The 26,260-nt window shown below is 40.7% G+C and overlaps 1 protein-coding gene across 2 annotated transcripts; it reads left to right on the forward strand.

The window, feature by feature from the left end:
- Positions 1-333: 333 nt before the first annotated feature.
- On the forward strand, positions 334-25,679 carry lrrc9 (leucine rich repeat containing 9). Of its 2 annotated transcripts, XM_088924811.1 has the most exons (33): positions 334-390; positions 591-809; positions 1,177-1,317; positions 1,559-1,622; positions 2,010-2,080; positions 2,583-2,765; positions 3,670-3,825; positions 4,942-5,162; positions 5,714-5,845; positions 6,754-6,933; positions 8,368-8,485; positions 9,606-9,738; positions 10,110-10,256; positions 10,452-10,576; positions 10,963-11,163; positions 11,723-11,842; positions 12,333-12,524; positions 12,961-13,086; positions 13,516-13,656; positions 13,925-14,102; positions 14,647-14,867; positions 15,341-15,463; positions 15,695-15,825; positions 16,443-16,551; positions 17,058-17,197; positions 17,747-17,883; positions 18,756-18,973; positions 20,113-20,181; positions 21,420-21,545; positions 24,135-24,321; positions 24,895-25,090; positions 25,304-25,348; positions 25,666-25,679. In XM_088924811.1, exons 1-32 carry the CDS (start codon positions 334-336, stop codon positions 25,341-25,343), a joined length of 4,602 nt encoding a protein of 1,533 aa, XP_088780937.1. In that variant the 3' UTR covers positions 25,344-25,348; positions 25,666-25,679. The 2 variants fall into 2 exon arrangements, with proteins under 2 accessions (XP_088780937.1, XP_088780936.1); XM_088924810.1 differs by lacking the exon at positions 25,666-25,679 and having other exon boundaries at positions 25,304-25,533.
- Positions 25,680-26,260: the final 581 nt, after the last annotated feature.

Raw genomic sequence — 26,260 nt, forward strand, 5'->3', positions numbered from 1 at the left:
TGAATTAGACGTTTTTGACATCTTTTACAATCCATACAGGAAAGGGCTCCAGGAAGCAGAAGGTCCAGCCCCTAATGACAAAATTGTTAGGAAAAATAAAAATAGAATGATCATCTGAGTTAAACAGATTTTGAGATTCTTTTTTGTTTCTGAGGCTTAAATAATGTATCTCGCAGAGTTAAAAGTTGTGTGGCAACGTGAAGGTTATTTTCCTTTTCTAGAAACCTTTTCCAAAGTTTCTTAGACTTTTTGTACTGTGGCTTTTGCATTTCCAGCTCCGTCATGTTGTAACTGCCCTCCCATCAACGTGTTCCAAGGGGGGAGGACAAAAGTATGACACAAAATGACAAGCAAAAAGCAAATGGAGACGAAGAAGTCATCAAAGAGCTGGTAAGGCGGAGTTGTTTTCTATACTTTGCGGTAACTCGGAGGGAGTGGCATCTGTTTCCCGTGCCTTTGCGAGAACATTCAGTCGCGCAGGGTTCCACTCCTGGGAAGTTGTTTGGGATGGTACTCGGCATGAGAATACACATTAAGCTTATGTTGAGTCACTGGATCTGACCAAACTGGGCTGCTCCTGTCATTCACAGTGTGCTGCCAATGGGCTGTCCTATGAAAAGGTGTCCGCGGAAGGGGGCAATGTCCTGGCTCTGGAGATGTTCTTCTCGGGGTACCCCCGCATGGCGGGGCTTCACCTCTTCCCCCGCCTGTCCCAGCTGACTGTCGTGGGGCAGGGCGTGGGGAGAATTGAGGGGTTGGACTCTTGCCCCCTGCTCCAGGAGCTGTGGATCGTTGAATGTCAGCTGACTGTGAGACGATTCAATTTTTTTTCCTGTTTTTTTTTTACTGCCTCTAGTGTTTAAGTATATTACTGTCGACGCCGAAACCGATGGAGATCAGCCGTAGAATGAAGCACTGACTTTGTCACTTAGTGCAAAAAAATTGCTCTTCATGCAGTACCAAAATTAGACCTGTTGTTTTGTACTTGATCAGAATCCTAACAAGCAAATAAACAGGCATGGTAATTCTGCTGCCGCCATTGTAAGACCAGTCACTCTGTTTGTACATCAGACATTGTTCATTTCTTATCTGCAAGGACGAGCGTTCTGTGTGTGTTACAAAATTCTAACTAAACGCTTTCGTGATTCACTCCTTTTTGTCTTTGTTTCCACAAAGGAGATTGCTGGCCTCCAAGCCTGTCTCCAGTTAAAGAAGCTCTTCCTATACGACAATAAAATCGCTAAGATTTGGAACTTGGAGATGCTGGAGAACCTAGAGGTTCTTTGGCTGAACAACAACCTTATCACTGTTATTGAGGTATCCCACACCTTGGCACCTTTATTTGTTATTGTACTTCTACTGAGATGTTCTGTATAGGCTTCCTCTACCTAATTTCATTAATGATATTTTCTTATACTAATTTTCCACGAAAACACGAATTAAATTATTTTTTCTTGTTGAAATGGTTACATTTTGCCACTTAAGACAAATAATAAAAAAATCTCCTTCTTTACAAAAACGTTGCTAACTTTTTTTCCTCTATGTTGTTTGTTTACAGGGACTAAATACACTAAAAAAATTGAGAGAGCTGAATGTTGCTGGCAATGCAATTGAGAAAATTGGTATGTTTTGAAAAAAATACATTTATATAGTAGTGCTTCGGTATTTGTTGTTCAGACTTTTAGAATTAATCTATGGATGTAAGAAATACAAATGAGCAGTATGTTCACGTTTTAAATTATCTTTACAGTTTGAGTATACATTCAATGATTTATATTCATATTGTATAAATCAGTTTTATTTGGACAACCATTACTAATTAGGATACTGATACTCTCAAATAAATATTTTTGTTTGAAAACTGGCATTTGGTTAGAAGTTTGCCACCAGTGAGAGAAAGAAAAAAGTGCTAGAAAGTAATAGTTTAAATCTTATTTAATATATTATAAGGATTATGAAACATCTTCTATATACCTTGTAGCTCATAAAAATACTTTAAATTTTTGCAGGATGTTGCCTTGATCCTAACGTTGCTCTTGAAACATTGAACCTATCTGGAAACAGAATCAGCTCGTTCAAGGTCTGCTTTTTTAAATTCGGAGAGAAGCTTTGTCTTTAAATGAAAATAGAAGATTATTTCATCAGTCTGCAAGTATTGTTTGGAATTGTTCCCTTCTCAGTCTTTGCTAGTGGATATCCTTCTTAATATTCAGCCAGTTTTTTATATGTTGATGATAATGAAAATAAGAAAATCATTACATTCTATATCTATTTGCTTTCCATAATACCTAAAACCATATGCAAGCTATATTGAACGTGTTTTAATTGTTGCATATATTATTATTATTATTATTATTATTATTATTATTATTAGAAGGAATATCACTGTTGTAAGTGTGATGAAGTCATCGGATCCATGTTGCTCAGTTGGTTACCAGTAGCAAATCAAGCTACCTGTAGCCTTTTCTTGAAGGACCCAGGGATATACTGTACAGTAGCTCTCCTTTCTTTTCTAGCTTGTCATGTGTAAAGTATTGTCATTTTCTGCAGTCATGTGCATTCCCGTATCTTCCCTCCTGCAGGAGGTCGCTCACCTGGCACGGCTTCCTCGTCTAAAGGATCTGGGACTGAAGGACCCTCAGTTCACCCCCAACCCTGTGTGCTTGCTGTGCAACTATGCCACACATGTCCTATATCACATGCCACGGCTACAGAGACTGGACACGTATGATGTCTCGCATAAACAGATTAAAGATGCAGCAGAGGTAATGATTAATAGGCATTCACAACCTCTGTGACCTACACATCATTTTAGTCATGTTTTTACAATCCTGTCGGATTCAAATGTGACATAAAAAAATGTACTTGTGTTTTATTTGTAGAAATTTTCTTTCCCTTAAAGGTATTGTTTGATAGGTAAAAGCCAGTGCTTAGGACATGCACATTGAGGTCTGTCTCTTCAGTAACATTAAGTTGAAATCCACATCTGTCTGATCTTTTCTTTTTAGTCTGGACAAATTTTTCCATTTGGTAATGTGTATATAGTTTTCTGTAAACTAAAGAAGCACATTTTCTTAAATGTAATTAGTATGTACTGTATGTAATACATATTTATAGTATTATGCAGCATTACCACATTGTAGTCTGATCTCACCAGATCTCAGAAAGTCAGAAAGGCCTGGTCAGTATTGGATTAAGAGATCTCTAAGAAAAATTATATATTGCTGCTGTAAGTAGTTCTGGTGGACCAGTAGGTTGTGTTTTTTCCTCTGGATCAGAATTTAAAATCCACTATCCCAGAATGGTTCTGACAGCTTAGTCAGTCCAGTGGCTCTTTAACCACAGTTAACCCAGGCGCCCTGGCTTAATTTCACTAGGACTCCATGACAAGGCCTCCCTACATTCCCTCCTTAATATGTTATCCTGGTGGGTGCTGAACTATTTAAATGCAGTGAATTTATTCCTTTAGGAACTGAGCTATATAATGTGTTGTTTCTTTTCTTATACATATTTGATATCAGCTTTTGTGCAGCTATAACTGTGATTCTTTATTAGTTCAGAAGTTTATTAGTTTAGAAGTTTAGCTAGCCTTAGACAAAGAATGTACATACTGTATCAGTGCAAAAGAAAGTGTATATCCCATTTTAATATTTCCTGTGTGATTCCTAGTTAACAGTAATGAAGAAGATGATGTATTACAACATGCGTGTGAAGACAGTTCAGAGACACCTAGTGAATATGCAGACTAAGCTGATGGAGCAAAAGAAGAACCTATTGCACCTGCCGAAAGAGAGAATAAGGAATCTAAGTTTTGCTCTCAAAAATGTAAGTATAAATGGATAGTGAGACAATCTACATAGGAAATCATCCTGTTTAATTATTGCTGTTGTGGCATCGTATACACATTCCTGTTGCTTTCTGTAAGTTTCCTTCTTATTACTTGCTAAATTAAAAATGAAACAAAATTGAATATAAAAATACTTTTTGCTGGAAACGTCTGCTCCTGCAGTACACATCTCTTGCAGTTTACAAAAGACCTTAACAGATATGACTAAGGCAGATTTTCACATAATTAAAGTTCAATCAAATGTGTTACAAAATAAGAATATACAACTTTAAGTTTAACCACCATGCTCAAAGGTTTGGGATTTAGGAATTGTTTTAAAACATAAAAAAGTCACAGTTCTGGTTCAGGGTCTAAAACATGTGCTGTACCCGAACCATGTTCTACTACAAAAAAAAGTGTTTTCAGCATCTACACAAACAAAAAGTGTCACTGATCTCCCTCTTCGTTCTCTTTAGTCACTCCTTTGTTATGGTTAGTGGTGACTCATGAAGTGAAGCACAACCTCTTTTACAAAGGGAATTTTAAGTCTTCTTCTCTCAAAGCACATTTTAACCCATAAGAAGATTTAAAATGGAGAGGAACCTGGGGAAGGCTTTCTAAACTACAGGACAATGCCATTTTCACTGATTTGCAATATAAACTGTATTTTCAGTAGCAGTCTCTGACAGATAAGAGTATCTTCTGACAATTATACATTTATACCCATCACAAGGAAGACTGTCCCCATTCATCTCTGTTAATCATGATGGGGAACCCTGCTGATTTGTTTATCTGTGCCGTGGCTATTAGATTAATAATTATAATAATAATAATTGCTGACACTTATATAGTGCTTTTCTGGACACTCCACTCAAAGCGCTTTACAGGTAATGGGGACTCCCCTACACCACCACCAATGTGAAGCCCCACCTGGATGATGCGACGGCAGCCATAGTGCGCCAGAACGCTCCCCACACATCAGCTATCGGTGGGGAGGAGAGCAGAGTAATGAAGCCAATTCATAGATTAACTTTTTAAACAGTGGTTAAAAGGTATGTTTTTACCATGCACTGTGTATAGCAATGTGTTGGTGCAATGTTATTTTCTGTAAATAGCTGGAGAGAGAGCTGTCAGATGTCCAGGCTGATTTCAGAAAGCCTTGTGGCATGGGACCTGCACAGCCCTCAGACAGCCCACAGGCGCTTTCAGAAGGGTCAGCCGACCATAGCTGCAAGCCTGGGGACAGCACCAGAGGCCTCTGCCTGGGACAGCAGCCGCTGCTCAAAATGGATGCAGTGAAAGAAAGGATCTCAGTGTGGACAAGAAAGCTACAGGAGTGGGTATTGATACATAGTATTGATTTTATTAGGTGCAAAAATTGTTATACAGTACGTACAAATTTTATATACTAAATCCTTTTTTAAAAGGATTTTTATCCAAAATATTTATCCAAAAGGAAATATATTTTTCTTCTGTTTTTGCTTGTTTTATTCTGCTCTTGGTACCCAATGTTAGGATTTTTTCAAAAACTTGACTTGGTGTAGATAGAGGCATAATGACTCTCAGGCCTGCAGCAGTGCTACATAATACGATAAGTAATATTGTAACTGTGTCGTTAAAGAGATAGATGATCCCCCTGAGTTTTGAAATCAACATGCTGAACATGAGTCTAATAGTATGTTCTCACTGACATGCAATATACAAAATTACAAGAAGTACATTTATGCCTTTTCATTCAAAAAAAGTGAAATTGTTGAAATGCGTAGCAGGGAGGGAGAGGAACTTGTAGGCAGGGCTGTCGGCTGTGCACATTTGTTCCATGGTCTTTCGTTTTGCATGTTTACTGAAATTGACTGGAAATAATGTGCCCACCCTCTCAAAATGCAGGATCGAGACGCGCTACCAGCAGGATGTCAAAAGGGCCACCGAGAGTACTGGACTGATGGTGCACTTTCTGCTGATTGAGCTTGAAACAGTAGGAAACATTCGGTTTGAAGAAGGCTCCTCAGCTGATACCTGGCAAGTCGTCTTGCTAATAAAAGTCTGTGTCAGAGCAGGGTATACTTGTTGTAATCGTAAGTGCTCCCCTGCATGTTTTAGGCACTTTCTTGCAAGCTATGCCATAATTGCAACTAATTGCTTAATTGAAACCATAGTTGCAAATATTTTGTTCAACTCCAAACCTCGACCTCATTTGCCACCAGCCAACAGCAAAAAGCAAACCCAGAATGCATGGTGATGTCCCACTGGGCAGGAATAAGCTGTCTGTGAATGGGTTGGATTTCTGGGTGGGATCAAACCCAGGACCCGGGAAGCTGCCATCCAGCACGGAGTTTGGCAAATGGGTGACTGCTGCCTGTGGGGTGGATTGAAGTTGTAATGTTATTCTGGTGTTGCCAGACGTTTTAGGAGCTATCATATAAACTGTTGTTTATGTTGTTGTTTTATTTTTAATTTTGAAAAGATCTTATGGTGTCCATCAATGTCATGTGTTTATCCAAAGAACAGATCACTTATTTGCAGCTGTAGGCTATCAAGGTCTTTGACTGCCAGCTCATTACGACTTGGTGAATTTTAATTTTCAAATCGTTTTACTTCAATTGTTATTTCTACTTATTTAATAAAAACCTTTTACACTACCTTGTAATCTGATCAAAATATTGTGGCAATTGAAGTAGAAATATTTGAAAACCCTCGCATTTAATTATTCAGGAGGTAATTTTTATGTTTCGGTGTGTTTGTATGAAGTCCAAGGGATGGGAGGCATTATATGTGACCCTTTATGTATGTGATGGAAGTCACAGTGGAAAATCCCTTGTATTCTGCATCTCTTTCATTCTACCTGATCCTCTGTTGCTGTTTATACCCAGTGTTGAAAAGACAGAAACACTTTTCTTTTTTGACAGTGGCCACTGTGCTCCCTTTAGGTTCAACCCCTGCTGTGACCTCATCCTGTCCCGATTCTGTGCCTGGGATTTCAAGGCTTTTGGCATCACGGGAATAAAGATAAACCAAATTATCAGGATTCACAATCGTGTGTTGAGGCTCATGTTTGAAGACAAACTTCACTGTCTCCTGGCAAATGAGGAGTCCACCATTTTCTCTCAGTGAGTCTGAAACGCTTGGTGTGAAACGCCTTTCTATGCTTGCCACGTCAGTGACCGAGGTTGGGTCAGGGTCTCGGGAACCGGTTGTGTAATGCAAAGAGCTTATTGAATTCACCCATGGCATTTCCTGTGGCTTTGTCAAATGTTTTGTATTTAAGGAAACCCATCAACAAATGTTAACTCCAAGTTACATGAACTACTGAAAGGAAGACCTGAAATAGGAACCTTTGTGCTTTTACACAAAAAAACTTTCACCATGGGTTAGTCTGTATAATTTTTTTAAAAGAAGCACAGTATCAATCTGTTATTTTGTTATTCCTTTCTCTAATAATTAATTTTATTTTCACTGCATATAATCCGGGCTTTCAAAGGTAATGTTGTGTGTTATAACTGAAATGGTATTCATTTAAGAGTTCCTGGATTTTGACTGACCTTGACCTCTGAAAATGTATGTAATCACTCAGAGTAGTAACTGAGATGCACAGACACTGAAGCATTTGTCTCTTCTTTTAATTAGCAAGTCAAATGTCTTCCGGTCGTGACAGGGATAGTGCCAAAACTATTTGGTGATGAAAGGAACATCTTGATTTTCCAAGAAGAGAGAAAAAATATCTAATTTGTGCTTATGCTTTATGTTATTTTGTAAAAAAAAATTGTGCAGGAGGTTGAATATACGGTTACGTTTTTCGTTTCTTGAAAAAATCATTATGCTCTCTTTAAGTTCTGTTTGACAGAGTAGCTTGCTACAGGACTTGAAAAAGTCAAGATAATAAATCATGTACAAAGATAGAAGCACACCATTATTCATTCATAAGCTGTTAAAATATCAAAGAGCTGTGTTGATAATGCTTTCAGTGTTGTCGTAGATGCACTGTTTTGTCATACTATATTGCATAATATTCAGAGTAAACGTGTATGATTTATTATAATATTGAAGTTTTTGATTATTACAAGTCATGAGTAATAGGTATCGGGTATATTTGTTAAGTTTGCACAAGTGATGAAAATTGTTTCCTTTTTACGTCTGACAACTTAAGGTGAAAAGATGTTAAAAAAATTAAATGTGATTTCTACATTTATACTTATGTGGTAGAATACAGGGCAGTTTTCAGAATAGTGTTGTGATCCTGGGATATAGGGACATCAGAGATAATATGAGAAAACGTTAGAGATACATCTTCAAACTTGTGAAGGGAGCTGCAGGTACCAGATGTGTTCACAGGGCTCCCTAATGGACACCAAAGGGCTTTAGTGGCTCTCTGTCACACTCATTTACAGGCAATCCTTATAATATATAGGGTGACCATTTTTGCTGGAACAGTCCTTTATTAATGAGACACTGATTGATGGATTATCATTGTTAATTGTTATTTTAAATAATGTATTACTGAAATAATGATGGTTGGTGTCTTTTTCTGTCTGATTTGCTTCTAGAAACTATAAGCGAGGTCTGGAATATCTGTTTTATGTGTCTGATCCAGAGCATTGTGATGAAAAAAATGAACTTCTCAATATTCCAGAGAATGGTTTCAAAACACCTGACTCATATAAGGTATTGTCACAGATTTTTCTAATATCTAAACGTGGCTTGTTAACAAATGTTGTTATATGGTATTAATAATACTATTACTGTATTGTTATTTTTATTGACAAAATAACATGAACTGGATTTCTGAAAAATAATTTATTTGAAACTAGCTTTGCCTACCGTGATGAACCTTTGTTATTAGATGTTATTTAGGACTTTCTTACGTTTTGACAGTTGATGTTTTGATAACTCTGTAATGAAACAAGGGGAAATTCTACATGTCAGCAGCAGGCAAGAGTTTATTTGTGCTGCTAGAAAAAACAGTTTATTAAAAGAAAAACAGATGTGCCAATTTTTGGTGGAGTGGCTGGTCACAGATGTCTGGGCCCTTATATGAGTCCTGTAGCAGAAAACAGACTGAGGAACACCTTTTAAGTGCAAGTGCCCTAGTGTTTCATTACAGGAGTATTTTCTGAGTGCAAGCAAAGATTTTATAAGCGCCAAACTGTTATGAAAAATCAAACGTACGGAAAATCATTTGACCTATTTTGGAGGCCTGAGTAGACTTTTGTATTGTATCATAGGCCTGTCTGAAAGGTTGGGTTCCTAAACCTCCTATGAACCATTAAACAATGAGCACTTCTTTTAAACATTTTATGGCTTTAGGTTTTCTCAGTAACTTCTCAAATTATCCATTTGTCCTTTTCTCAACCACTCACACTTTTTAGACTTGTAGGTTTTTTGTGTAGCAACCAACGTTTTTGCAGGGTCTTAAATGACCCAGAGCAGTGTGTGTGTCACACCCTTTTATACTCAGAGACACAGCCCTAGATGAACAATGGCATGTCTCATAGCCCAGGATATAAGGTAGTTGACCATCTTGTTTCCTTCCTGAGACTCCAGGGAGACAGGGAGACTCCTAGAAGTCTCCTTTGCTCTGCATTCATGGGAAAACTACTAGCTTGAGCAAAAAATGATTTTGAGCAAAGCTCTTGGCCCATAATATACACTCTCTATAACCTCACTCCATGTTCTGTCACACAGGAAGAGGTTTTATTGTTTTAGCAAGCTTGGACAATTGTATGTGTCCTTTTGGCATCTTAAGTGCACGTGCTGTTTCTCAGGAATGCTCTTCTGTTCTCAGGCTTTGGGCAGAGAGAGAGCTGTCCCCCTCTCCAACAGTCTGAGTGTCTGTGACAAGCTGAGGATGAGATACCTGCAGAGCCAGGCCAAAGCCTGCAGAATGAGTGGCACAGACCCTGTTCCTTTCAGATATGGTTAGTGTATCACGGCACCAGTGGGGTTTGCAGCTCCATTCACCGTGTGCATAGGTGTCCAGTTCTGTCATCTCATTATCTCAGTGGCTAGCCCAGTAAGAAAAAGAGAAAATATATAATTGGCTCCCAATTAAAGAATCCGTAATTTAGCTTATGATGGTGGGAGTTACCAAGAAATTTTACCTGTTCAGTGTACAAGCAAGACAAGCATTCTTCTGTTGTATTGCAACCGTGACGTTTGTTGTCATTGATGCTTAAAACAAACCATCAGTATGGATAAGGATATGTATGTAGTAGGGCACGTAGCCGTGTAGAAAAATAATATATGGCATTTTTTCAGCATAATTGTTCCTGTCACACTCTTTCTGAAGGCCAGATTGTGGTTGCCAAAGCATTTCTGGGACGCAGTGTGTCAGCCCGACATGGCGAGGCTGTGGATCCGGACAACTATCCCAAGGCTCACTCCGTCTTCCGCAGCGTGACGACGGACAGGGAGCAGCAGTCTGGGACAGAGACCCGTAAGATGCCGACACTGTGTCAGAGAATCAGCCATACTGCAAATAAAGACGGCAAATGATTAATGAAGAGGGGGGTAGTAAATTATTTGTAAAGGGCTTTTCTGTTATTTTTTTAATTTTGGTACCTGGAGCTAGAACTATATCTTTATCAGAAGGTCTGTCATTTACTTTCCTCTTTCCTCATCTCTGCTGTAGAAAAGCCCTGTTCTTCCACCCAGCATGGCACCTGTGACTGCAGCCTCCGGCAGAGTGAATGGTTTGTGTTCGACCACGAGCTCGTCCTGCCAGAGTACCTCATTGACTTCGAATACGTCATGCAAGTATGGAGAGGAACATTGTTTTTATTAGTTTTGGGTTGAATAACATATGTACAGACTTCATAAAAAATTCAGAATTAGAAAATGATAAGTGTTTCTGTCTTCAGATCTTTTGCATTGACAGTAGTGTCTTGCAGTAGCATCCCAGAAAAATTGATTGAAGAATATTTGTGTTAATAACAGAACAGTGGGAGTAATACATATCGTTAAAAGTTCTTGGAATAATCTAAGACTGCTGAAATAATAAAATTGCTACAGTGGTTGAAGAATGAATGAAGAATAAACGTAAATAGTTTAATTGTTTTGGCACTGTTGCTCTTTGAAAGGTTCAGGCTTTATGAGCACCAACATGCCCTGTGTTCTCTGCCCGTGTTTGGGACTGTCCCCAGCCTCTGTTCCCTGAGCTCAGGACTCCCTACAGTCCTGAAGACAGGCCCGGCTTGGAATCTGCTGTGTCCGCACACCACATCCACCTAGATGAGGAGGCACTGAGCATGGAGCCAGTCCTCAAGCCCAAGCCCAAGATGATCAGCCTGGATGAGAAGACCATGCTGACTGTGGCAAGAGCCAATGTCCTCAGCCAGATCACAGTAAGGCCATGTTCAGGGGATGGGGCTGAGAGCAGCAAAGTCTCTGTGCCTCAGTGAGCTGGAAGCTGGCCATATCTCTGGTCACGCCTGAGCAGGATGACTAATGGGGACTTGGATAAAGTGTCCATTGTGCTGATCTCTATCCTTTTTCACAGATGTAGCTTGAGTTGTTATTTTAATCTTCCTCTCTGTTTGTCCAAACATCATGGTGGCTTGCATCTATACAGGCATGTTTGAAATATCACTTTAGAAAGGCACTTTGCTGGCACTTGCAGACATATTTTTACGCGGATTGAGGGTTAAATGCTTAAATGCCAGTGCGGGGCTGTGGCCCCAGTGATGTGGTGGGCAGGTCGAAGAAGTCCAGCCTGCCTTGTAACTGCATACAGAGATATCAGTAAAATACTGTTGGCTAATTCAAAGTGGGTACAACAAAATTAGTAAATTCTAAAAATAAAAAAGTATTATTAAATGGTAGAGAATTTGGAATTGTGAGATCCTACTGTTTTAGGATTTTATAGCAAATCCTGCACTATGTGTATTTGGCTTGCGTCCACAGGTCCTCAATCTTCATGGGAACAGTCTGAATAAATTAAAGGATGTCTCACGCCTGACAGCCCTGAGGAAACTTACCATCAGCTTTAATGAGTTCACACATCTGGATGACATCTCACATCTGGTAAGGAGTAGCATTACTACAGAGTGGTGGTCCATTCCTTCTGTCTGTCTGCTGGGTCACTTTCCCATCGTTTTATGTCTAGAAGCAGGTGTCTTAGTTTTTGAGATATCTGCATTTTAGAACAGTATTTCTTTTTATTATGTGTGGATATGCAGTTTCCCTCACGGGATCAATAAAGTATCTATCTATCATTTGGAGTCCTGAGTGTCACATTACAATTGCTTATTTAAACTTACCAAAATAAGTGATGTTTAGTTAACAGTGACCAGGCCTGTTATATTTTATATACACACAAACTGTAGATTGTATTTTGTATACATTATAAGTATGTTAAATTGATATTTCTGTTTGAACGCACATCGCCCTGCACCATCTACTCCTCTTTCACAAAATGCAATGATGTCACTTTTGCATGAACTACCAGATAAACATGACGGACATCCTCTCATTTATGTCTTATGTTCTCTTAACTCTTGGTACTACTGTGCAGCCTAACCTGGAGTATGTGGACGCCAGTCATAACCGAATAGTGGCCCTCGAGGGCCTGAGGGGAGTGAGCAAACTGAAGCATTTGGACCTGAGCTGGAACCAGCTGACCAGAGCTTGGGAAGAAGCTGCAGTCCTGCGCAAACATGCCCCCATGTTGCTCCACCTAGATATCCAACACAACCCCTGGCACAGAGTGAGTGCGCAGCAGGGCCGCACAAGCGCAGGGCTGTTGAGCAGATGGGATCACGTTAGGGCTTAACCAGCCGCAGACTCCTGTATGTCAGCCAGCGTCAGGGGCTTGGTATTTTATTCTTGATTCGTGCTTGTTACATTTGCATAGGGAAATGTTTGTGGGTAAAATAACAGATAAATAAAAGATATTTGCTTTTCTGCTTGATCATTACAGATTGTACTAGGATTCTTATTGCATTCCAAATAAGATGCCACACATGTGCTTTTTGACCACACCCTACATACAGTTGAGCACAGGGAGGGTTTATACCAGGCACTTCAAAGTTGAGAGCTTACCAGATAATGCACTATAAAATACTTGCTGCGTTGACAGCAGATTGGACAAGCTTCTCAGTCTTAAGGAGGGAATAAGAGAAGCCCTACTCTCTTTCTTACAGCCTGAATCGGTACGCATGACCGTACTTGGGCGACTGAAGACACTCACTCATTTGGACGGGAGGCTCGTAACTGAGGAAGAGGTTGTTGTCTCTGTGCAAATGGCTGCTGGGTGCAGGATCAATCAAGTAAGAGATGAGGTCCCATACTAGTGTTAAAGGCAGATCATTAAAAGCTGTTGTGTTTAATCATCAAGACCCATATATTTTAAATTTAAATACAAGGAACTCTTCCATCTCAAAGGTCAAATAGTGGTGTTTCAGTCAAGCTCACATCTTCAGGAGAGCACATCAGTATGATTTCATTGTGAAAAGATAGGGGCCAGAAGGATTACAGATAACCTTTATATAAGCAATACATTGTGTGATACTCACAATAGCAGGAATGAGCCTGGACGATGCTGGTGATTCTGTAGCTGTTTTACAGTTGATGAATTTCTGCCTCATGTACTGTAGTTACTTAGTGTTACTGGAACGTAAGGGTGTGTAGGAGAGGGTGTTTGACCTCGGAGACATGCGGACGGAGAATCACAGTGCTGTGCTGTGCTGTGCTCTCAGGCGGCACTGCTGACTCACTCCCGCACAGACTCGGCTCGGCCCCGCCACCTCAGCCTCCTGTCAGCAGCCCAGCTCTCCACCCAGCTCAGCCCAAGCCCCTGGGACCCCTCTGGCGAGCTCGAGCCAGGCTGGACCTCGCGGGTAAGTGGGGGGCTACTCACCGGTCTGGGAAATAGCATTCCAGTATGTACCGATGTATTGTGTCATTCCCCATTTTCACCTGCATCTCCAAGTGAATGATACCTCCAATGGTACAGCGTGCTTTTAATACTTGCATTTTTAACATGCCACAGACTAATACAAATACTTCTGGAACTTCACATTGTGTCACTGATGGGCTTAATATAATTTTGTACTTCATTAATTCGATTTTTGGTCCTGATTTCTTGCTTTGAACTTTTTGGATTAGATCACCGCACTAAATCTCGACGGCCAGAAGCTCACACGACTCACCAACCTGGACAAACTGGTGAACCTGCGGTGGGCGTCTTTCAGTGACAATGACATCAGCAAGATAGAGGGCCTTGATAGCTGCCTGCATCTGGAGGAGCTGTGTCTGGATGGAAACTGCATCTCCAGCCTGGACGGTCAGATAAGCACTGTTGTAGAGCATGTGATAGAATTGTGTTTCAGTGCCTCCTGTTCCATTGTTAACTTTTGTTTCTCTTTTTCTAACTCGAAATAATCTGCAGCTAATTTTTTATCGCTGAAGTGAAAAAAGAATGTGAATTTAGTTCCGAATTTCATGTTCAAAGTGCTGTAGACATTGAAAATCTTCCTGTCTCACTCATAAAAATCAACATTACTATATTCCCATCAGGGAGACACTATAGGATATGAAATTCAAATAAAAACATTTGTAAGAAGTCTTTTGTCCCCTGTGCAATAAAGCTGCTCAATGAATGTATGTAAATGTAGTCCCCCCCACTACCTAATTATTAATCTATTCATTTATGTATTATATACTGTCTTGGTTTCACATACTTTATGTAATTTTATGTTTTGCTTGTGTGTCTTGTACATTTTATGGAAGAAGCGAAAGACTAATTTCCACAGTAGTGGACAATAATTTGCCTATCTAAAGCAACAGAATATTGAAGGAGGTAATTCAATTGTCAATGTTTTTCAAAGGAATTTCAAAGCTGACAAGACTGACCAGGCTTAGTCTGAATGGGAACCAGCTGCTCACTCTTGATGAGGCAGTGCTGGAGAAGCTGCCTCACCTTCACTTCCTTTCTGTGGAAAGTAACAAAATCGGCTCCCTGCAAGGCCTGCACCAGGCCAGGGCGCTGATCGAGCTCTACGCTGGAAATAACAACATTGGCACAGGCTGGGACATATACCATCTGAAGGTACAACGTCTTCGTTCATGCTGCTTTGAACTCTGTGGGCCATTTAATTAAAAAACAAACAAACATCTAAATCTCGACAGCCTCTGACTTCCTGCATGCTTTGTGGCACACCAGGTGTACTTTGTCTTTTTCGCAAAATGATCGAGCTCCTCTGGGACAAAGTGAGCAGGTGCTTTCTGTTTGCGGAGAAGTTTACACCGTCACAAAAGACGGACATCAGTAAAATAGGTTCCTTATCAAGGGCATAGTAAGGGCTTCTGGGTAGGAGTACTAAAAGGCAGAGTTGACTTTTGACCTTGACTGGGATTAGTGTTACTCTAATAAAAGAACCAAAGGCAGCCTAGATTCAGCTAGGATTTTTATCCTTGTAACCTTGTGTTCAGCATCTGCTCAATCCCCTGAGGTCTGCTGCAGATCTCATTGCTCTTGAAATTCAAGTCCATAGTAAGTCTTTCCTTGCTCCTCCTTTTTAGGGCTTGACGAACCTCTTTATTCTGGATTTATATGGGAACCCTTTAATAAGCAAGCAAGAAAACTACAGGATTTTTGTGATATTCCACCTGCCGTCTCTCAAGGCTCTTGATGGTATTGCTGTGGTAAGTAAGCTCCACGTGCTTGTGTCAAGAGTGTTTTGTAAAACAGGATTTTCCTAACCTTTTGCTGACTTCTGTTCTCAGTTTTGTTGTAATGTAAGCTATTAAAACTTCACAGAAGCAAATCCGGTATGTACAGTACTATCACCAGTTGCAACTAAACTGAGTTGTGAATTCTGAAACGGAGGACACTTAGCGTGCAGGGTGGATTACAGGGGCTGTGCCGTCTTGCAGGAGGTGTCTGAAAGTGAGCACGCCAAGGATGTCTTTGGAGGAAGGCTGACGGCCGATATGGTGGCTGAGAAACTAGGCCACTCGAATTACACTGAAATCTCCGAGCTGTGCTTGCCGTCTTTGGCGATCAGGTACTGTGCTTCTTTTGGTAAAGTTACCTCAAGCCATGTTTTCACAACCCTTGGGCATAAACTACTGTATATCTAATATAGTTCATTAACTAACATCAGCAGTGATGCAGGCTCAGCTTCCAAACCTAACAAAGCGGTTTGAGATGGTTTTCTCATTTGTAAACCATCTTGCTCACTTGGCTACTGGTATTTAAATTTAGTGTTGGGATATATAATCAAAACAGTATATATATATTATTTTTTTATTTAGCTAGGCTGGAGTTTTTTAATGTTTTTTTTTAAAAAAAAGGATTATGTACTCATGCAATTTGAAGTCATGATATTTATGACCCAGCTTCCATTTATGACTCCCCTACTGCGCGGACAAGTGCGAAGTCTTGACAAACCCACCTGTGGGGAAACTGACGTCTTTGGACACACTAGCAGTTTTAAAGTGCCTTGCAGGAGAGTTTGCATTAATGGGAGGAGTGGTGCGTCTCAGTCCACTTGTAATGCCTGTAATGTAATGCCACTGGGCTCAGCCTGTGTCCTGCTCTCATGTCTTTACTTGTTGAGCCACTTGGGAGCTGTAGCACGTTCTACAGCTCCCAAGTGGCCAATGTGTTCTTGATTCCTAGGACTGTGGACCTGGCTCCAGCTGATCTTTTCCAGAATCTGTGGAGCGTTAACCTGGGGCACAACAACCTGACCTCTTTCAGTGGCCTGGTCTTCCTCCCTAACCTGAAAGTAAGAACTCCACCTATAGTTTTGTTGTTCCCATGGAGGAATAAGCTCCTGGCCATGAGAAGAGGCAGATCCCTTGAAAACAATAGTTGGGACTGTGCTGAGAAAAACATTTTGTCACTGGTTTCTGCATTTTGAAAATAAACTCTATTGATATTTTAAATGTTGTAGATATTTCACCGACTGGCATTAAGTAGAATCCAGAATGATAATCAACTTGATAAAGGTCAGTGATATGGAGATGATAACTCCGAAGTTTCTGCAGTGGGAATGAAGCTGTATTTTCATGGTGGTCGGATATTTTAGGGAGACAGCACTCTATCTGCTTACCTAATGAAGTGCAGGCCCCACGACTTTAAAGCCGTGTTTGGAAAGACTAACAACAAATAAGAAATACAGGTGGCTGACTTTTCTTCATAGCAAATAAAATGCTTTGATGGTTCTGAGCATTATCATAAGAGAGCAAAAGTCAACCAATATAAACAAGCCACCTTTTTTTTTTTTTACAGGTCTTGTGTCTGAATCACAACCGCATTGAGTCCATCCTGCCAAAACAGAAGCTGCAAACCCATCTAAACAACAGGCAGATGCTATACCAGAAGGTGACCTCCAGTGGCTATGGACAGCAAGGAAGTTCCAAGGTTTGCAGGTATGGAGGCGCAGAGATAAACAGCTGCCTGCTATGAAATGTTTTACAAGTATTCAAAAGCAGCTACTTTAAGTATGTTCTAGATGGGAGATATAACATGATTTTGTTTTATCAAGGTAAGAATGTACAGCTCTCAAACTCAGGTTTTCTTACTAATTCACCAATCTCCTCTTGTGTAGTGCCATTTATTGCTGATGGAAAATGTTAGTTTTTTTTTAATTGCTCGTCATGGCTAGATTTGTGACTTTAAGTGTAGTTCTGCACAGATCCAGAGGGAAGCAGCATTGCTTCACATTTGCTCTCAGCTGTGCTGGACATCAAGGCTAGGACTCTTTTCAGTGTGTGATGGGACTTCTGCAGCTGCCCTTCCCATTTTATTCTTTCCTGGTCAAGAGAAAAAGAAAAACAGTGTCACTCAATGAAACGGCGGGAATCACACCTGTGTGGACCAGCATACTAGACGGACTGACGGCTTACCTGCGGTGATCAATGAATGGCCAGGAAGTTGTGGAGCTTGTCAGTGCTCTTTTTGTCTGTGGTTCCTCTCAGGGATCAGGCAACCAGCAACAGTCTGGACCCGCTAATGGGGAGTCTGGAGGTACTGCATTTAAGCCACAATGGGATTTCCAGTCTGGCTCATCTCCAGCTCAGCAGGCTCACCAATTTAAAAGCACTCTTTCTTCAAGGTAAGGCTTTTACTTTCAGCTTTGATTTCAAACAGCAATACAACATTTTTTTTATTGCTTACATTTATGCACAGAAGAAAAAAAACATTATGTACATGTCATTATTTTGTACATTTCTAAACATCTTTATATGAGTAATTTACTTCTGTTTGCCTTCGGTATGACTCTAAACCTGCTATGGCGTATTAAAATGGATGTGGCAGGGAGTCTTGCAGGCTGATTGGCTATAAAGCTCTCCAGGGTTTGTAATAACCCACTGCACATACAGAATACAGAAATCGTTGCTCCGAACAAGGAATATTCAAAGGAACAACACTTTTCTATTATGTAGCCGTTTCCACAGCAACATCTAAATTTAATCAGAAGTACAAGAAAAGCACAACACGCGTGCACAGAAGATGCTTTCTCCCAGTCACCAGTCTACTCAGAATCATCAAAGCCACAAACCAGCCACCAGTATGATATTTTTGTTTTTAGGCACTTCTACTTAATGTTGAAGAATAAGAACCTTAAGTGATGTACTGTATACTGCAGGTATATATTATAGTGAGATGTTTGTGGCAATTTGCCAATAAATTGTGAAAGAAAATGCATTTTATACATTCTGCAAAAAACTTTAATCATTTACTGTACAGTCTCACTTAACGTGATCAGCAAATAGAATTTCTTAGGTAGCTGATGTGGATGTTTATGTGCTTGCCCAGCCTGCCTTTTTAATGGCATGTTTGAGGAGTGTAGTCACAGACAGTGCAGCATGGGTCATCTCGTGAGGCTCCACTGCATCTCTCTCTTAGCGGTGTAAAAGCAGGCCTGGCGCGCACTGAGAGCTGTGAAGAAAGGGTACTCACGCGTGCTGTCTGTTTCCCCGGCAGGTAACGAGATCTGCCAGATCGAGGGGCTGGAGGGGCTGTGCTGTCTCCGGGAGCTGGTGCTGGACCGCAACCGCATCAGGAGTGTGGGCGAGGCCTCCTTTGCCAGCCAGGCGGCGCTGGTCGAGCTGCACCTGGAAGAAAACAGGATCCGGGAGCTCGGCCACTTCCAGGGCCTGACAGAGCTGCGCAGGCTGTTCCTGGGCATGAACAAGATCCAGGTACTGCGGCCCAGCCTCCACAGCCACATGCCCTGACATCGGACCACGCCCTGGTGTCAGTCCCCAGTTCTTTAGACCCGCAGGGGCTTCAGATTTTCATTCTCAATGAGCCCACTTAGCCACCATCCAGCCCTCAGCCATTATTTTAAAGTCGATAATGGAGGGTCCTGTCTCTACGAAAATATTAATTAATAAGTAGTTTAAGTAGGTAGCTGCGTCAGCATGCGTAGGCTACAAAGGAACAAGTAAAGTTTTATTCCATGCTGAAAAGAGAAGAAGAGAAACACAATGTTTTGGCTGTGGAGCCTTCTTGGGGTGTCGAATTAATATTAATTAATAATAAATTCCTTGCACTTATAGAGCACTTTTCTATATTCAACTCTAACCCTGTCTCCAGTACTTATCCAGCCTGAAATCTGTACTCTGGCTCCATCGCTGTATGTAGCCCTAACTCTAAGACCAACCCAATACCTGGGCCATCGCCTTATCACAAATCTTTATTTGTAAAGGTCAGGTAACGAACAAAGTAGCGATGAATTTTTCAGAAAAATGCAATCTTTTCCCCATGTACATTATGCATTTAGTTATCATTGTAAGATTGTTTTCTTTCTTGAGATGAAAACATTAGTTTTCAGTAAGTTACAGTATTCATATACGAACTGCATCACTTCTGGAAAGTTGGCTTTAAGTCACTCGGTTTCCCCTGACATGAGTGGTAAGCCAAATCAGCATCACCTCTAATGTAGTGGCTCAAGTGTAAAGAGCGTGTGGGATGGTCACACGCGTTATCTTTGCTGTGTTAAAAGGGCCAAATTAAATATTTTGTCTAAGCTATAAAAGGATAAGGTTATTTACTGTAATTACATAAATTGAACACACCATCAGCGAGAAGCTAGCTAGTCCAGTGTGTAAGAAAAGAGACTTGTTACTAGAAGTCCACCCAGCCTGACCCCTGACTCACTGCATTTTTCTTACGAAAGTTTGTCATAGAAATGTTGTATTTTCCATCGCTCATAAACTGTGTTGTAAATTTAAAAAGTAATGGTAATGCTGTGGAACATGAGTCATTTCTGATGAAATTCCAAGCAAATAATAATTATTACTCAGCTGTGTGTTTGCTGTGTTTTTTTTTAATACAGGACGTCTCTGAGCTTGAGAAGCTAGAAGTCCTTCCTTCGCTTACTGAGCTTTCTGTTGTGGGCAATCCAGTGAGTACTGCTATTTGTTAGTGTAGTTTTAAACTGAAACTCCTGAAGGCTGGAATGGCTGGAAGGCTGTATTTTTCATTCATGCAGCTAAACATCTGAGATTTTAGGTCAGAAATAACAGCATGTTCCAGTTCTTCACAGAGACACAAAGAACTCTATTCCCAAAAAATGGATCAAAACAACCAACAGTCCTTTATTTTCAGGATGCAAGTGTTTCTCAAACTAACAGCAAATTAGATCCAGCTAGCAGTGGAGAGAGGGAGGCAAACTAAAGTATGTGTGTACTCATTGTAGCTCAGTACAGGGAGAACAACAACATTTGAGGTCTAAATTAAGAGATTACACGGTCATACATCTGCTGTACCTCAAACTGGCCCAGATCAAACACAAATCCACTGACCAAATGGCATAGCAGTTATCAGACACTATTGGACTGGGTTCAGGACCCATCTGGTGGTAAAGCTGGCACAGAAGCACAGCAGATATAGCTCTAAGAATTCAATGCGAGTACTGTATGTACTGTAAACTGTGTATTCCGCAGGCCAGCCTGTGTGTGTGTCTCCCAGAAAGTGAATAATCTCACTTGGCTTGACCAAAGTGCCCTTTGAGACGGTAAACCCTGCTGTCGGCAGCATGAGATAATTCCACTGGGGCTCAAGGCTGAAAATCGAGCAGAGATCCCACTCCACTGTGTCTTGTGGGAACTGAGGTCAGCTCTGTCTTCTTCCCTGTGAGGCATTTATCCGTCTTGATTCTGCCAGCAGGCCTATATCAGCTGCGCTGATAAGCGTTGCTCCAGCCCCAGAATGGCTAAGCCTCGCACTTAGCACAGAGCGACCCTTTGCAGAGATGTTTGCCAAGTTTCACGGCTGATTAATGCCAAAAGCGTTGTCTGAGGTTCATCTGAGGACACCACCGGCTGAGTGGTCAGTGGTAAACAGATTTCCTTCCTCTTTGTGCCGCTGTTGTGGCTTAGAGAGGCTTCATGGCAACTCATACAGGCCCTTCTCGTCAATATCCTTCAGAATTATTTATTTGATACTGAACGGCAAACTTGTTAAGACGAGCTGCAAAGTGGCGGATACAAGGATGATTGAATTATTATTGGGAATCTTAACATTTTCACGTGCTGTTTGGGACCCGTGGCGAGAAATCAGCTTTGCCGGCAGAATTCTGTTCGGTGTGTAAGATGCACCCCTGTGCTCCAGGGCAGTGACCCCCACCATCTCCCCTGTCAGGTAGCTCGGAAGTCTCTCCACCGCCCGGCCGTGGTGCTGCGGCTGACCGGCCTGCAGGTCCTGGATGGCGCAGCAGTGACGCTGGAGGAGAGGGCTCGGGCCGAGCTGCTCTGTGCCGAAACACAGGTGAGCACGTGCATACGTGTTCCAGGTACCGCAGCAGGTGACCTGAGCGGCTAAGGTCATCGGACATCATAACCTGTTTCAGGTGGAATTCTTTGTGTTCTTACATGAATTTGTTATTTTGAGTTACTATCTGGAACCCACTCTGCATCTATCTGCAGAGTATAGTCTGCATCTATAGTCTATACATATATATCATCTATAGTCAGAGTATAGTCCGCATCTATCCTACCCAACCCCTGTGATGGTTTTATCCATGCATCAATTGAACCGTTAAGTCAAATAAATTTAAATCTGGAAGAATAATTTGTGTGAACGATACCCCGGATACTCCAGATTTCCTAGCATTTAGGCTGCACCTCATGGAGTAATTGCATGAAAAGCGCAAGATTTACTTCCCCCTCTCTCAGAGAGACGGTGTGAGATTCTCCAGGGTACTGCACTGCTCTCAGCTCTCCTCAGTCCACAGGCTGGAGCCGCTTGTGCTCGCACTTGCTACGGCTCAGACACGAGTACCGCTGTATTCCCGCCGTTCAGTCACCAGTTTAACGTGCACCTTTTTTTCAGAAGACAAAGCATTTTTGTTAACGTGAGCCGATTCTGAAGTTTATGAACTACTGAAGCTGAATTGTTAGTAATTATTTTTAAAAATGCCTTCGGTATAAAATTTCAGCTTGAGATAACGCAATGTGTTATGCTTCAATTAGTTTGTTTTTATCCAGATTATCATGTTATTCTACTGGAGCTGCTGCGCAGCTGCTACACTGTCTTCTTTTGTCACTGCAAATTAATACACATTTATACTGTTTTTTACATGCAACTCCATTACCACAACATATTCATCCAGCCCTGATCACAAATGGAAAAGGCAACCCACTTGATTTTCTTATTGACATTGACCTAAAATCCCAAAAGAGGGGATATGCATAAACCTAAATGATATGTACAGTGTAAACCTAAAAAGAGGCTATATCATATCAGCTTAAAAAAACATGAGAAAAAAGAACAAGGAAAAGAAGCTCAGATCAGCAACCAATAAGAGGAGAGGTATTTAATCTAATGCTATTCCTGTAGTAAATTAAAAGCAGTTAAGCTTTGCTTCATCTCACTGATTAGATGAAATCTGTACTCCTGATGATGCACCAATGGCTTTACCCCCTATTAGCCTGGAAAGAGTCAGTCCCTCTGCTTGTTAAGTAGATGTGGGAGTAAGGGAGAGAGCAGACTCTTGGAAAAAACATGCTCATTAAACAGTCTCCATACATTGTGCAGTGGGCTGCATATTAGAGCACATTTAGCTCTGCTTGTATTAAAGTGAATGATTGTCATTTTATTATGATTAAATTACTGAACTGCAGATATCGACAGTAATGTTTGGTTGGTTATGCATCAGCAGTGTTTCAGATAACCATGTAAAATAGCCCTTGGCGCACAGCACTTTGGGAATGCAAGTAAAAACTGTGGTCCGAGCTTACAGATCACAAATTACTAATGTCACTGTTCTTTTTTGATAGCATCGTAACAATACAAATTGCTGTAATTATCAGTGAACATGAAACCTTAGCTCTGCAAGTTAACCTGCAAGATGGTGAACTTTATAACATTATAACTTAATTTTGAACAATAGGTCTAATTCTAGCCCTGTGGTTATATGTTGAAATGTCATCCACAGCTGTGCAAACCCGTTGTGAAGATGATGATACTTGTCTAGTTTATATTTCCATTATTTTTGCCTTAACTTTTTTTTCTAAGAACCTCAGTAGTTGTTGTGGAGATAAGCTGTGTTTGTCTGTACCTTCTGTGACATGTTCAGTTATTTTCATGGGTGAAATTTTCATTGGCTGCTGGCATAAGAAACTGAAAATGTCAAGGTATTTCTTTTGCACCTGTTGCTGCCAAGAAAACTGAAGCTTTGTGATTGGCTTCATAATCACAGTCCTGGCAGGAATGTCTAACTGTACCAGATACGACAATATTTACACGCTATGCAGGAAACATTCTCAACTGCATTACAAAGGTAGAATTTTTTTAAAATAGAAAGCATTAAAATTATTACTATATTTACTGTTTTGTGCAGGTTATTAATAACTGAATGTCTAAGTCTTGTGTAAGATAAGAAGATGGGTTTATAGATATTAAAAAATAGAAGTGCAGTAATACAGATGGTTAAGTCTGTAAAGGAAATGATAGATTGTGATGCCACGTTTACTAAATGTGTTGTCTCATAAGTTTAATAATATATCTTAAAAATGCAAGATATATTTATCTTAAAATAAATCTTTAAAAATGTTCTAATTATTGTTGGCTTCTTAATACACGGAGAGAAATTTGAGAGGAAAAAACAATAAGAAGATGTTTAAAACACTGAAAATTGTTTTGTCTTTGTTCAGCTTTGGCAGGTTCTGCCTCTTGAGCACCACAGATTTTTTAAATCTAGCTCTTGAGTATCCCGTCGAAAACTTTCCCATGAGATCCTACTGTAGATCTGTCACCTTGTTCGGAGTGTCATTTCAGACAGACAGGCCCAAGAGCTGCGCTTTCTCAGAGCCGAGATGGAGTGATGTCATGTTTTTGCTGTGTTATATTTATTAGTGCTCCCCAACAACAAGCGCTGCATTGGACTTGTGCGTCCCAGGACTGCTGCCCCTTGTGGCACGAGCTGCACCCCTGCGTGGGACCAGCCTGCCTCTGCCAGGGACTCTGCATCACTTCCTGGGTCGCCATGATCACATGTTGCCCTGCGGTTTAGAGGATGCCCTGCCTCACGACACACACAGACGTAAGACACAGCACAGTTTCTTTTCACACTCATTTTTTTAGATTTGCATCCGTAAATTTAGGTGTGCTTTTTTTTTCCCACTGCAGACATGGAACTGAAAATCATTGGAGCTGTGCACAGGATTAGCAATACAGTAACTTTTAAAATACAGTTAGACATGACATTTATATGTATTACACAGTATCTATTTTGAGTAGGGTAGTTTAGAGTAGATGTTTAGCTATTTCATTAAATTTAAAAAAACAGTGTGACAAATCTCAAATCTCCTTAGAGAATCCCCAAAATTTAGGATTATAGCAGGCACAGGCTTGATGCATGTTTAAAAGGGTTTTAACAATCTTTGACTAGAATACTTCTCAAATGTGGGGCACCTCACTATCAATGCCTTTTCCTTCTTGCTGGCCTTTATAGCTTAGAAAACCAAAGAAAGAGCAAAGCTCAGAATGGCTCTTGTGTGCAAACTGTTGCACAAAAACAGATTTTAATTAATACAGAAAATCTCGAATATAGTTTATATTTAGCAGGGGTGTTGTATCGGTCAGCCTGCAGCAGTGGTGTTGTATAAAGGATCAGTGCTTCCTTCTCCAGACAAAAAACAGCAGAAACACAACAGTGGGCTTCTGGCTGGTCACTCCCGGAGCGTCCACGCCGAGCTGGCCTACAGACAGACACGAGGACTGGGAGGGAACCTGCATCCCTCATCCCTGCTGCCGCACCATCCTGCTCGGCTGCTGTATGCATACCCCCAGTCGCAGGAGCAAGATGGAAGGTAGGAGGCAGGCATCTCCGACTCTGCTGAATAGTGTGATTGAAAAATGTAAAACCGGTGAGACTCACCCATTGTGAAAGGGCACTGGGCAAGCTTGGTGAGATGCTGGGTCGGGGTCAATCGGCACTCTTCAGCCCAGCTGAATACAGAAGTCAGTTAACTCTTATGCTTTGTGAAGACTGTTCACATCATCCTTCATGTGTTTTCCTCTAGGTTCCAGAGTCACAGCGCACCCAGGCCTCCACAGATGTAGATAAGGTACTTCCAACTATTAAAATGAGATCCTGCAGGGAGCTACAGAGGAACTACTGGAAATGAGGATACAACATACTGTAAATCAATGATTTAAAAATTATATATGTATTTATAAAAAATATCTTAATGTATACTGTAATGGAACTCCAAAGCAATAAATCATCCAGGTTCTGAACTGGACATGTCACAAGTTTATTGTGATATTGGTTTATTTAGCCAATGACTAAAAACACTCAAGCATTTAATTTAATAGGCATCTTTGCAAGTCTTATAATTGCAGAGGCACTATTATTATTATTTTATTTTATTTTGTGTTTTAGGTCACATTTTTTTTTCCCCAAGACCCTTACTTCCTTTGGAGTAACTGCAGTTTGAGTCACAATGAAGGTGCAAAAAGACGTGTTCAAGAATTTGGAACTTTGTTTATTTTATTACATTGTATCGGGATCAGCTTTGTTTTGGAAGAAAAGATAATTATCCAGTAGAAGTGCAAAGGTATAATGAATCTGAATGGATTTTTTACAAAGCTATTGCAACTTTTAGAGCTCTGCTTTCATTGTGTTGTCTTTTTTTCAACACAAATTAAAATAAAAACCAGCTATACTGGCCAATAAGGAAACTGTAATTTTAAACAGATAGCCTTGTGCTTCCCTTTCCTGGATTAATATTGAGGCTCTCCCTGTCTCTCTTTGTTTAACACACAACCTGGAGTACACAAGAACAGTTACCTGTGAGACAGAGAGAAAAATGGTGTATTTTCTGCATTTTATGGGTACTGTCTTGCCTATTGTGAACAACTTATTAGTAAAATTTGAATGATTTAATTTCTCTTTCTCACTCGATATCCAACAGCACTAATGTGGTTAAAAACATACACAGATGCTCAGCCTGTGGGTAGGTTGTGTAGCTCAGTGG

The sequence above is a fragment of the Atractosteus spatula genome, chromosome 9, assembly GCF_055471065.1.
Source record: "Atractosteus spatula isolate fAtrSpa1 chromosome 9, fAtrSpa1.hap1, whole genome shotgun sequence".
NCBI lineage: Eukaryota > Metazoa > Chordata > Actinopteri > Semionotiformes > Lepisosteidae > Atractosteus > Atractosteus spatula.

Excerpts from the sequence above, each read along its gene's own strand:
- lrrc9 (XM_088924811.1), top strand. The coding sequence starts at position 334 with ATGACACAAAATGACAAGCAAAAAGCAAATGGAGACGAAGAAGTCATC. Across the intron at positions 3,826-4,941 it reads TAAGTTTTGCTCTCAAAAAT|CTGGAGAGAGAGCTGTCAGA; the intron begins GTAAGTATAAAT and ends TTCTGTAAATAG. Across the intron at positions 13,657-13,924 it reads AGCCAGGCTGGACCTCGCGG|ATCACCGCACTAAATCTCGA; the intron begins GTAAGTGGGGGG and ends TTTTTGGATTAG.